A 13403-nucleotide genomic window follows, 5' to 3' on the forward strand; every position below is an offset into this window, starting at 1 on the left:
CATTCACCCTCAGAAGAAAAGCCACCACACCATCAGAAAGGGTGGCTGAGCGGAGCTACACCTAGATGTGCTTGCAAAGCATATCACTCTACACTGCTGCGCAAAACCTCACGAGATGATGGATTCAACCACCACTGGAAAAAGGTTGTCCCTACGAACTTTGTACAGCGGTGCAGGAAGAACAAATGCACTTCGTAGTGCTGAGTTTGCTGCTGGAAGTGTGAAGTCTTTCTTTGTTGGCCACAAAGGACTGCTTTTACAGATTTCACTGCAAAATGTGAAATTCTGGGCTGTATGCATTTTACGGTCTCAAAATGTGTTTTGTAACAACAGCTCACCTATAAAAATTGACTTCTTTAACTGTGAAGCTTGACATGCAGCCAGAGTTGAAGGCTGTCATTCAGCCAATAAAATCGATCGATTCTGTTCACTGAAGTGTGCTGTGGTAGCTAACACATGTGTGTTGGCTGAAAAAGCATATACTATGTGTGGCAGTGCACAGATCTAGCAAGTCTTTAGCATTTCTAGGCAGTACGTCAATAAAGAGACGCTATACGAATTAAATTTAATATGCAAAGCAAAGATGTTTATACCTATGCTCATCACGCAAATATACTATTTCTAAACAAGTGCGTCTGCACTGCAAGTGATAAATTTGGTAACTGCTGTTCTTACACATATATTCTATGTATTATCCATGACAGCTTTTGGAAATTATTTCACCTGACCTCTCTACATTCAAAATTTTGCGCAAAGATAATTTTGTGCGGTCTGCTTCACAAACGACAAACTTGGTACTGGTTGGTAGAAATGAAAATTGTTGCAATTGGCAAGCCAACCCCTCATAAAGTGACCTTAGCCAGCTATACTGTGGCCAAATGAACTGGTACTACCATTTGCTGAGGAACAATAGAAACATAAATACCAGCTGCCAGCACGGTTGGTCATTGTTTTCCCACCAGGTGAAGACAGTGGTAGTTCACATAGCTAGCAAAGGTCTTCGCTTACCAACAGTGGCAGCTTTCCATTTTGACTGCAAGCTATGCAAGTTGTGATGCCAAATGTGCTGCTATCGAAATCAGACCACAACATGTGATCTTTGTGCGAAATTTTGGTAAAAACAAAGCAGTGGTAGAGAATAAATTTTTTTTTAAAGGTGTCTAGATAAATGTGTAAGGTGGTATGTCAAATCAAAAATCATTTGGAGTGCAAATATAGTATGCTAAAACATGCAAATGTGCAAATATAATTGCTCAGCATAGTGCAAACTGTAGAATTCAAGCCATCAGTCAAGGATACGGGCGACAGTGAAGATCCTCAGCTTGCAGTTTTTCCAAACCTTGTGCTGCTTCAACAAGAATGGCAGAAGCATAAGCAGGCCACCATCATCTACAGTGAAGTTAAGGAATAACACACAACTGGAAAGGATCTTGTCCTTCAAAAGGACACCGAATAACCAGGAAAGATAAAAAATTAGAGAAATGCCATACTCTTTGAAGAAATAAGAACATCTAGCAGTAATTTTGCAGCTAGCAAATGATCACAACTTCTTAAGCAACCATGTGACATTACTAGAAGAAAGATGCACGATGACTTAAAGGCACACTAAAGAGGAATCTGAGCTCGTCTTTTTACCGTGGGAATTCGATCTACACGTTCCGGGCATTCTTAGAAGCTTCGAATTATTGTCCTGTGTGGCCGATTTTTCTAATTTAAATCGGATTAAACGTCCCGGCTCCCGTCTTTTTTTAAACTCAACACTGAAGGTAGGAGGAGTCAACCAACGCGTGGAGTGCCTTTCAGCCAGTCCTGTGGCGACTTCGCTTTCACTTTTATTTTGTTTTTAGGTTTCTGTGAATAAAAAGCTTCAGTCACAGACAACATATGGCTGCAAATTAGGCCCACGGAAATAAAAGTACGCGTGGACTCTTTGATTTATGTATCACTCCAATGATGGCAGAACGGCAAGCCGCCACGGGATTGGCTGAAAGGCACTTCAAGCATTGGTTGACTCCTCACACCTTCAGCGTTTAGTTAAAAAAAAAGTGGGAGTGGGTACGTTTAAACTGATTTTAATTAGGAAAACTGGCCGCACAAGACAATAATTCGAAGTTTCTAAGAATGCTCGGAACATGTAGTTCGAGTTCCCATGGTAAAAAGACGAGTTCAGATTCCTCTTTAGTGCACCTTTAAGGCATTTAAAGTCTTAATACAGCTTCATCTAGTAAGGTATCCATTATAGCACCATTTGCTGAAGTGAGAAAAAATAATGACAGCAATGAGTAAGTAACATAAGGAAGTTAAAGACAAGAGTAACAAGTTAAAAGTAAAAACAAGAGACATATTACCTCTGTTAAACATTCATTACAAAGTTTAAATAAAGGATACGAACAATCCACCAGACATCAATGTTTCCATGGAGCTTCTCGGTGTTATCTGGAAATTGGCTGATATTTTTTGGCACCAGGAGGGCATTCTTGCTTGCCGAGACATTGCGCACAGTCTCTGTAGTAACAAAAGCATACGTTCATCAATTCTGCTTCTTTTTGGAAGTTAATTATAATCTGTACAAAACTACAAGGTCTTCTTCATTTTATTGTAAAAATAGGAACATAAAGCCTTTTGCCCCTTCAACAGTCCATTGCACACAATTACCCAAAGAGCACAACATTTTCTGTTAGAAACAGCTGTACAAAATGTTGGATAAATCTGTAGCACCAGCCACAGCAAATTTATAGCACTACAAAATGCTACATTTGGCCAAACAGCATAGGAAGAAAATATAAGAGATTGGCTCACCAATAAAAACTTTCCATGAGCGCTCATCAGGAGATTGCCTCCATCCATAAGGCCAGCCAAGAATGACAGTGTTGTGCTTGAGTCCACCAAGGCCAGCAGTTTGAATCCTAAAATTGGAATGGGCATGTGAGAGGGAAAGAGACAGAGAGCGAGAAAAAGATGATGGAAAGGTATGCAAGCCTCATTCACTACAAGGTCCATTTGGAAAGTTAACTGGACATGTGCATTTATTGGTCATCATTTAGCATCTAACTGAAGGTACCTCACAGAGCTTGCATTAGTCATCACTGTCGATTTTGTCTGCTTCCTCAGCACTGTGCCAAATAAAGCTGGATGCAATGCTTGCATCGCATTCATAATGCCAGGGCAGCTATAGTAGCACTTGCCCATGTTGAAGTTGTTTTTTTTGGCATAGCATAGCACCACCCAGGTACATCACTCTCCTAATACACAAGACAAACCTTTGTTACTTCTGCCCGATTTGAAAGGTGGTCTAATTTTACAAGACATCTTACACCTACAAGACACTGCATTAATTTAAGCCACTTCGGCTCTCTTTTCATATTCTGATATTTTGATAATGCAGGCGCCTTTGCATCATGCCTTCACAAAAACATGACTGCGAAGCACCAACCTTTGAGCGTGCAAAAAGTGGCAAGAGGAGAGGTAAAGGTGTAAGCAAAAATGTTGAAATTCAGATTTTGACTACAGATAACTCAGCTTCTACAAATTGCATTTAAAAAATTCTTCCTTTAACATCCCAGGTATACTGCCCCTTTATTGACAGGCCCTCTTAGAGCCCCTTTAAAAGGCTATTATAACTATGCTACACAAAATTGTTGCTGATAAAATAAAAAACCAGATACGGCACTTCTGAGAAATCACCAGGCCACTTTGCATGTGATCAGTTGCCATGTCATATGCGACTGCTTCTGTTGTACTTAAGGCACTTTAGACAACTTAGACGGAGGCATGTCTTACTTCCTTCTATTCAAAGCATGAGTCTTTCTATTTGAAGCATCAGTTACTTCTGTTTAAAGCATCTGGAAAGCCGAGAAGCAAGTCTCCTCACTGCATATCTGTAGCTTGGGGATTATTCTCGCCATCTGTGAAAAAGCCTTTGAACTTTTAAAAAGCTCTGTAGATATTTCAACCTTTACATATTACATGCATGTGCAGTTCTATCCATATATGTAACAAAGTCTTTGTGAATTAGCTGATGCCAAGCTTCCTTGATCAGCAATCTAAAACCATGGTGTAAAAAAGTATTTCAGGAGAAATAACACGCCGCGCCTGCTGCTCAGCAACAGTAAAAGAAATTTAGTACCCCCAACATTCCCGCGCCACCAGACCGCAGCACAGCTGAGTAGGCTTACTGCTTGACGCAGAGTAATGTGCTGCTTTTCCACTAGCCTTTTACATTTGTACCAAGCTTTCTTTGTCATGATTTTACTTTCTTGATGGAGCCTCTGCGGTGGCTCACTGGTTATGGCGCTCGGCTGCTGACCTGAAAGACGCGGTTTCGATCCCAGCCGCGGGGGTCGAATTTCGATGGAGGCGAAATTCTAGAGGCCCGTGTACTGTGCGATGTCAGTGCATGTTAAAGAACCCCAGGTGGTCGAAATTTCCGGAGGCCTTCACTACGGCGTCCCTCACAGCCTGAGTCGCTTTCGGGCATTAAACCCGGGCCATAAACCATATTTTCTTGATGGTGTTTAGATTACTAAGGAATTCCTGCTTTATATGCGTAGCCCAGTGCCGCCGTAAAGATTTAGTGAAATGGGAAGAAAATGCTTTGTACCCCGGTCCAACTTAGGGTACCAGACAAGTGCTGAGAAGGTACTGCCTTTTGTTCTCTGAAGGCAGAGGATCGCTTTAAGGTACGGTGTCATGTGATTCCATGTAAAAACCACATCTTGCGAGCTACGGAAAACGTCTGTGAAAAACATTTTGAGCCAAAGTACGTACGTAGTAACAAAGAGTGGTGAAGCACTTTATAAAGGGCATGTACTGGTTATAATAGTCATGATGGGTGGCACTGACAAAGGACACAGCCCCTACGGAGTACCCCAATTGCCTTAGCTATGTGTCGAAGGAGGACACACAAAAAAAAAAGGAAACAACCAAGCAAACCACCAACCGTCCTGAGCTACAAAAAAACATTGTGTGATGCTAGACTATTCTCGGTCTCACCACACTACTGAAAATGCCGTCAGAGCCACCACAATTACCACAGTCATTCAGTGCAGCTGCTACTGCTCCAAAGATGCGTTCTTCAAATATATTCTCTGAAATTTATGACATGGCAAAGAGAGTAGCCCTGCCAATGAATGAATGGGCCTGTCATAAAATTGACCATTACAGCCTGCGAACAGTTGTGTATGCACAGGTGTGTCTACTTAAGCCTGCAATGCCACTAAAGACACCACTGCTCATAATGATGGGCGTAAGTACTTCACTGCTCCTCCAAGCCATACCATTACAAGAAAAGTTGTTTGACAACAAATTGAACATTACTATAGCCCTGCTAGGTAAAGAAGAACCTCAATCCTGCGAGTTTTGTTGCAAGGCGAGCTGTGTGCAAGATATTGAGTCCACGATGCACCAACGAAACACTAGGCTCGTGCGAATATTTGATAATTTCAAATAATACGTCCAATAGCGATGAATTCAATATTCTATTCAATCCGAATTTCGGGCATTCAAAATCTCGAAGTATTAATCTAAAGCGAATCACATGTTTAGAAAGCTTGCTTCGTGTGGTTTCGGTTTGGTGTACTTCCTGCGGGAATGCATCATGGTGCACGCGCAGCTTAAAGCAACAGCCTGTACAATGATGCAGCAGTCAAGTGGAAGTGGTGATCAAAGGTGATAAAACGATGCGACAACCATGCCTTCCTCTCATGCATTGCCTGGCTGACTACATGGCAGACTTAAATGATAAAGATACTGTAGTTTTTGGACACATGGCCACATGGCCACATGGGCTGATTTTAAAAAATCAGCTTATGTGGCCGATTGCGAGTTTCCGCGTGCGCCAACACAGATACAAATCGGCCTATGTGGCCGATTTGTTGTGCGAGTTGTGTAATGTTGTTTGTTGTTTGCGTTGTCAAGGGATAAATAAGCATGTAATCTGTTTGCTTCTAAGCTCACCAAGCTCTAACCAACCTGTAGTGGATTGCCGTTAGTGTGCCACAAAAAAAAAAAAAAAAAGATGCTTGTACTTATGTGCCTCCTTGCAAGTTATTTTGTGAATGTCAGTTTTAGATTCAGTACCACACTACTTCTGAATTGCATAACAATCATGACCTGCCACAAAGAGTTAGTTACATTCGGGGCAGTTTGACAAACACTCAGAAGGAAAAATTAGTGATGCAAAATATGACTGTCAGAAGACTTGCACAGCTGAGGTTATGGTACAACTCTGCAGCTCGATTAGACTTGGTTAACTGCACAAAAGCAGTGAACTGATAGGTGCTGGTTGTTTGCAAAAAAGCACCTGTCAAGCAGAAAAATGCTGGCTTCAGACATCAGCGTACCTCTAAAATAATGTTATAGTATACCGTGGAACTCAAGCTGACCAGTTTCACGTAAAAGTCGACAAATCATTTCTTTTTGCACGTGCGAAGTAACACCAATGCCTTTGGAACTGCTGATGGCACGCATCACGCCAGCCATTTATAAGCATGTTGTACAGTAGTGCCACCTCATAGCAAATGTTCAAAGTAGGTCTGAGATTACAACAGTTGTTGAAGCGGCGTTAGCACACATGAAATATTCCTTACAACACATGTCTAAAGCTAGTTGTGCTGGAGATTTTCAGGTGGCTTTTTTTACATGTGAAATGCTTAATACTGCATCTTGAGGCTAGGCGAGTAGTTTTCTCCTTTCAGAAGCAATGTGCGTGTAAGTTAAATGCATGCACATATCAAGTGAAAATGCCATTAAAACAAGGTGAATTCAATATGCATGGAAAACATTTGTCTCAGTTAAAGTATTAATCTGTGAGAAAGTAAACATACACGCTTGAGTAGAAACTTACTTCACAATAAGTAGTTTGTCTTAAGGTGCCTCCTAGATCTAAATTTCAGAATGCACGTAGTGCACTGTAAAGCACATAGAGCTTGGTGCTAGAGTTATATCGTGCAAGTTACCCAATGACCTTTAGTGTGTAAAAATACAAGAATGGCAAAGAACAACAAGAAAGGCAAAACGCACAGATGGCAAATGGCATCAATGGTGTTTCCTCCAGAAACGACGTCTGCAAAGCCTTTCACTCTCTCTTCTTCAAGCACTTTCTTGAGGCTCTGAGTGAAAAACGACGCAAAAAATAACATTATCATTTAATTTTTCACTAACACTTATCATTTAGCTAATTTGGGTGACTTATGAAATACTTTGCCAAGCACTTTTTTGTGGGCCCAATATAGTATCATCTTTTCATGGATTATAGATGCAAGCTTATGCAAGAGTCGTTTTAACCATGCAAGAAAAATACGAGAAGTATGTTGCAACAGTTGAATTGTCTTATTCTGATAAAATGTGCGACACACTTAAGAATTATGTTGTATACTGTTGCTGTTACGGCAAACCAATATTACTTCTGCTCTTTTTCACTGAATATAGTGAAAATTTTGATACCAGCATGCATTATCACTCTAAAGCACTTACAACACTACATTGCTCACTTAAGCAACAACTGAAGTCTACAGCAAGTATGAATTTAAAATGCAACTCATTGAACTGGTTAGGAGAAAAAGAAAGAACAGAGAGGTGCAAGAGAGGGATGCCTATATGATATGTCTCTAAAGGCATGAATAAAAATAAAGCAGCAATATAACATTATAGTGGGCCCTTAACATACAATTCCTAAACAGAACAACATTTGTTGCACTGTTAAGAAAGTTCAAAGTATGCATGCTTATGCTGTTCACTCATACCTGTTTGCTTGCCTGGCACTCGCTATACATTTTGCTGTACTCTCCTTCCAAGACAGAGCAGACAAGTGTCAAGCCTTTTCCTGTATAATGCAATTTGTTGAAAGAATGGATTAACATGCTAAAAAGATAAGAAAATCCTTCAACAAGTAGGGATAACAAAGTTCAAGGAAATAATGCTGCTCAACAAGCAAAGTGAAACCCGTGAGCTAAATTCACAGCGCTCAGGCAAGAGAGACTAGATGTGCCGCAAGAATAAAATGAGACAGGTAGGTCAGCACATACCAGCTTTGAGCTGCGAGGCAAAGGTGATAAGCTTGCGATATTTTGGCATGTAGTCTTGGTTGAGTTTGCACAGAACGAGCACTTGGGGCCTCCAGTTCTTAGTGTGAGGTGGCCCTTCTTCCAATCGCAGCAGGCTGTAGCGGGCAGCACTCAGAGCCAGACCCCGCAGGCCATCCCCCCACTCTTTCTCGGCTCTGTGCACGTGGCAGAGAAATATATTTATCCCGAATTAAAAGATGGCTTTTACCATTTTCAGTGAACAATTAACATCCCAAAGCAGAATAAGAGGCAAAAAGCTTTCTGCAACTGCACTGCACTAGTTATGCAAAGAAAGGGAGTGCAACAAAAGCAGCAATGATGTAAAAGAAAAGCCAAAAGCTTAACAAGTTTGTGCGAGCAAACATTCTTCAAGCCTGGCAGTAGCAGCTATGAACTCCAGGTGTCCTTGCATGTAAAATGTAAACAGGCACAATCTCCTCTTTGAACACCACAAAAGATTTTTCAAGAGCATGAGGGTTGTAGTTGCCTACAGTACACATGGCACCAATGTTCTCCTGCATGACAAAAAAATTGTTGTCACAGAAATCGCAAAAGCTTTCAATAGCTGGATGGCTCTAGGCTGACTGAGAGAGAGTGTAGGATTTCTGAGAGTGGTTTTCGAGGTGATCACTGTATGTTTCCTCGCAAACTCTACGTCAACTATGCTGTGGTCATTATGGTTTATTCTTGGCATCTGCATGCTCTAAGGCAACCAGATATCTCAGCTGAACTTCTGATAAGTTGAAAAGATTTTATACGCCTCCTGTCAAGTTTGCCTCAACGAAGAAACTGTACCATACATATATAAAATTGCAGCAAAGCAATTAAGCCAAAATCATATCTTCAGATTGAGCCATTCAATGCAACATGTATGTGCATGAATTTTAAACCTTTGCCATTCCATGACCTAGTGTAAGTGCATTCTCACCTTGGGCATAATGTAAAATTTTCTGTTAAAATTGATGAGGCATTACTACCGACTTTACAGCTTTTAAGCAAAGCAACATATATGCCATGAACAGCCTGGACCAAATAGCCCGCAAGCTGTCTGACCTATGCCCTAGACCTACACTGTCGTCAGCTTAGTGCCTGGACTCTGACAATACCATTGTGATGCCTCAGTTAGCTATGCTGTATGTGTGATATGTGATAGCAATCCAGCAACATTTATTCTGCCCATCAGCTACATTGCTCTCATATCCACAAGCCAGATGAATGCAAAAAGTGGGTGTTATACTGGGTGGAGTTATACTGGCAAGTTGCTTCAAGGCACAGTTGTATACTATTATGAATTTCCAACACCAGCAGAAACAGAACTGCTAAATTCATATGCCTCAGTACATATAATTTTCTTAACAGAGCAAAAATGTTGCTTTAAAAGCAGCCAAGCCACAGAAGCATCTATGTGGTAAACATGTTTATAGAAGCAAGAAATTTCAATCATACTGAAAAAAAAAAAAAATTACTGCTAGTAATGAGAGGATCTTTAATATTTTCTCCAGAAAAACTTAAGCTAAACAGCTAAAGCTAGACCAGTACGAAATACTCACCCGCGATATTCAATGTACTTGTACACAATCCCTGCAATTGCCATGGCGGAAAGGGCATAGTACCAGCTGCTTAGAAACATGACCACAAGGCATAAAATCACTCCTGTCAATGAAAGTGACCTGCAATGACAGAAAACACAGTTGTTTGTAAGGCTCTGGACCTATATAAACAGCTGGATCTGGACATTATCCTGACAACAATTTGAAACAGGTTACATACATTTAGTACTTCACTAAAAACTAGAAGAGAAGAAAGCATATGGCATGTGCAATACACTGCTCCTAAAATAACAGGTTATATGTCAGAAACATGTTGTGCATTACTGCTTGCTACCAGTATTTTTTACTGCTATTGCTGCTAATAAAATACCTACCAGTGATAGTACTTGAAGCGTGGCCGCCAATTGGGTGTCTTGAGAAGGCTCTGCAGTGTGCAGGCCAAGTTTACAAACATGTAGCACATTAAAAAGAACCTGGAAAAAGACAAACCATGGAAGGAAGTACTCTGTTATGGCAGTTGTACTATTGACTCAGGTGTATAAATAAATTTTCAATAAAACTACAAGAAAAAATTCAAACAAACTCAGATTTGAGAATGCATGTTCTAACTGGGCATCACATTGACTACTGCTAGTTGCCACGCTATATATGGTGTCATGGGACAGGAACCAGTAACCTGCATGTAACCCTGCCCACCCGTAAAAAATAATAATGTAAGTGCTTTTTCAATCCTAACAAAGCCAAAGATGAGTAAGAAACAGTTAAGGCAAAGCATCCTGCAAGCCTGAATAAAAATGTTTCCTCCTAGGTACTCCAAAAAGAACACACAAAAAAAGGCATTGTAAAAGAAAAACAAAACTATACGGAGCACGAAGAAAAAAAGATCACTAGGAAATCTGTTTTCCTGAACATTTTGCCCCTTACATGGTGAGGATGGGTGCGATGTGGTCAAGGTTGCCAATGAGAATCCCCAGCTCCGAGATGAATGCAGTGAGAAGCAGAGCTCGTACTGGCTCACCCCTCGAGGAGCTGACCGCAAAGACATTAAGCACAGGAATCACACCATCTTTGGCAATGGCCTGAAGCAGGCGTGGTGCACCTGCATCATAAGACAGGAGTGGACACAGTACAACTTAAAAATTTAGTTTCTGTTATTTCGCGGCAGACAGAAGTACAACACTTATAGTGGCCCTGAAATGACAGCATGAAAGTGAAATCACACTTCACAAAGCTGTGAACAATGGAGGTTGAAGCCTCAGGGAGCTTGCCAACATTTTGACAAGTGGACCTGTCTTCACCCAGACAAAGACGAGTCCTCTTGTCGAACAGTTGGCAAGTTCCCTGAGGCTTACCCCTCCCTTGATCACTTAGTGCTTGCAAGAAACCTAGCTATCTGCCCTCTTTCTACCATAACTCCACAAATCTGTGGCACTTATAAAACTAAGTTCAATTTGTTGATGACTCATTCAAACAAATACAAGCACTCTTATATGTTCTGCGCAGTTGTGACTTGAAACATTACAAGAAAGCTTTCTAGCTTAAAGATCAGTGGGCCTGTTTTCCCTCTTACATTTTTACAAACTTTCTTTAGGAACTTAATAAAATAATGAGCCTCAGACCAAGCATTCCCAACCACAAAAAAGAATTCCTAGAAAAGTTTAAAAATGGTATAACTGTTTGTGTACTGGTGAATGCTTATGCTCCCATGTTTTTTAAACCATCTGGGGTTCTTAAGTGTGCACAGACAATTAGAGTGGCAAAATTTTTAACTGAAATGTCCATACTGCAGCAATTCAGTAGAGAACCAACTACTCCTTCATCAGCATGCCTTAGACATGATGGATTAGAAGTCATAGCAAGGGCCTTTTGTAGCACTGTTCACTGACCAGGGCATAAATGAGAAAAACATTGAAACTTTTTAAGGAACATTCACCACAATATGAAACCAAGGCACTTAAATTGAGCAAAAGAAAAGCATGCAGACAAGCTATAATCTGAACTGTTGCTTGCTTTCAGCTTCCAGAAGAATTCTTGTACCACATGTGTCAGAGTGGATACATGCTGTATGCATACCAGTGAGAGACTGCAGTCCAGCTCCAATTGTGGACAGCAGAGATCCAAGCACCACCAGCAGTGGGTGAGGCCAGGCCAACTGTGCCACTGCCAGGCCACCTCCTATGCTCTCTCCAAATCTGCAGCACAGGGTACACAATGCATTGGCTGCTTAGGGGGTAAGTGAGCGGTTATTTTCAAAACCACTCAGGGGAACAACAAATACAAACAAACATAGCTTAAAAAAAAAATTAACTGGAAAGTATATGCAGGACAGTAGAGAAAAGATTGGAATGTATGTTATGATTCATTAATAAACTAAGGTCAGAAAGAAAGGATCACAATAATATTTACACAGAAAAAAAATGATGAAATCGCACTAAACAGTGGAAATGCAATAAAAGCCTGTTAAGAAACTTACTTGTCTCTGAGAAAAAGGTTGTCAAAAGCTGCGCCGAAAAGAAACACGCCAGAAATGTCTGTGCACATCTTGTTAAGGAAAACAGGGTTCAAAAACTACCACTCATTCCTGCTATGTCTGCTGCTGAACACAACCAAGCTTGCCTACATTCTGTCTAACTTCAGGAAAAAGTGGCTGCCATTTGTGATACAAGGCATATTAAATGAAGCAAGAATTACATATGATGCACAGAATTTTCAAGAGCATAATATCCTTCGAATTCAACATCAACAATCTTGAAGATTAAACAGCAAGGGTTCCACAGAAAAAATTAAAGCCATGTTCACTTCTTTTGTTGACCTACAATGTAATATATGCCCAATGTAATCTGGTCTGGCAGTGAACCCTCAGTAAGATACCAAGGTGACGCCAGAGTACGCAACTTTCATGTTTACAGTCAACATAGCACACAGAAGACCTATGCAATGAACATGCACATATTAAGAGTGCTTGCACTGCTGCTAGCTTGGGAGAAGACCTATATGACTAAGCTTGATAAGCACAGAAGGAATACTATGTGCCTGCATGCTACAACTTGCTATTAAGTCCTCTGTGTTGATACAAGTGATTTGTGTGAACTGCGCATGTGGCTCATGTTACAGCTACCACACTGCCCCTACCAGTTTGTTTGGAAGACACTCATTAAGTGCACCTTCTACATGGGTCTGAATGCCATAGATACTGCAGCAGTGCTCATGCATTTGCTAACTTTTTATTATTCCAAAAATGTCCATGACATACACTCCTGTGCTTGATTTCACAATGTATATTGACCCTACAACATACCTCAGTGAAGGCGCAAAATTTGAACAAAGAAACAACCACGCAATCAGAGCCTTCTATCATTTAGTGGCCATATTACTTCAAGTTAGGCATCAGTCTGTACCCTAGCAAAATGCTGGTTGGGATAAATGTCATGTCCCAAACTTCTAGCACAAATAGATCATCATTGTGCAATTTCATTTCAGCGAGAATAATTGGTCTGATATGCACAGATGACAAACATCTGGAGAATTCACATACTCACATATCTTGCATAAAATTTTTACTCCAAGCTTCCATTATCATGTGTACCCGTGCATAATTTAGAAGCCAGAACATGCAAGGCAACTGAGCTATGATATGTTGGTATCTTGAGATTTACATAAGGGAAGGAGAACTACTGCAGAGAAATACCAACTGCCATGAAGAATTCTGATAGAGCAAATTAGAAACACAAGCAGTCAGCACTTGAACCATTGAAATCAAGGTGGCTGCTCTTTGCACTGCTGCACAAGG

General features: G+C 40.7%; 1 protein-coding gene across 1 annotated transcript in view; it reads right to left on the reverse strand.

Annotated features, from left to right (window-relative positions):
- Positions 1–13403, reverse strand: part of kcc (solute carrier family 12 member kcc) — a 179006-nt gene that overhangs the window by 15796 nt on the left and 149807 nt on the right. Inside the window, exons 9-19 of the mRNA XM_077647406.1 lie at positions 12087–12144; positions 11687–11805; positions 10538–10712; positions 9988–10086; positions 9614–9733; positions 8025–8218; positions 7743–7822; positions 7021–7109; positions 2800–2906; positions 2389–2505; positions 1300–1389 (exon numbers count right to left, since the gene is read on the reverse strand). Coding sequence (XP_077503532.1) covers positions 1300–1389; positions 2389–2505; positions 2800–2906; positions 7021–7109; positions 7743–7822; positions 8025–8218; positions 9614–9733; positions 9988–10086; positions 10538–10712; positions 11687–11805; positions 12087–12144 — 1248 coding nt within the window. The remainder of the gene's footprint in view (positions 1–1299; positions 1390–2388; positions 2506–2799; positions 2907–7020; positions 7110–7742; positions 7823–8024; positions 8219–9613; positions 9734–9987; positions 10087–10537; positions 10713–11686; positions 11806–12086; positions 12145–13403) is intronic.

Source organism: Amblyomma americanum, chromosome 1 (assembly GCF_052857255.1).
Source record: "Amblyomma americanum isolate KBUSLIRL-KWMA chromosome 1, ASM5285725v1, whole genome shotgun sequence".
Lineage (NCBI taxonomy): Eukaryota > Metazoa > Arthropoda > Arachnida > Ixodida > Ixodidae > Amblyomma > Amblyomma americanum.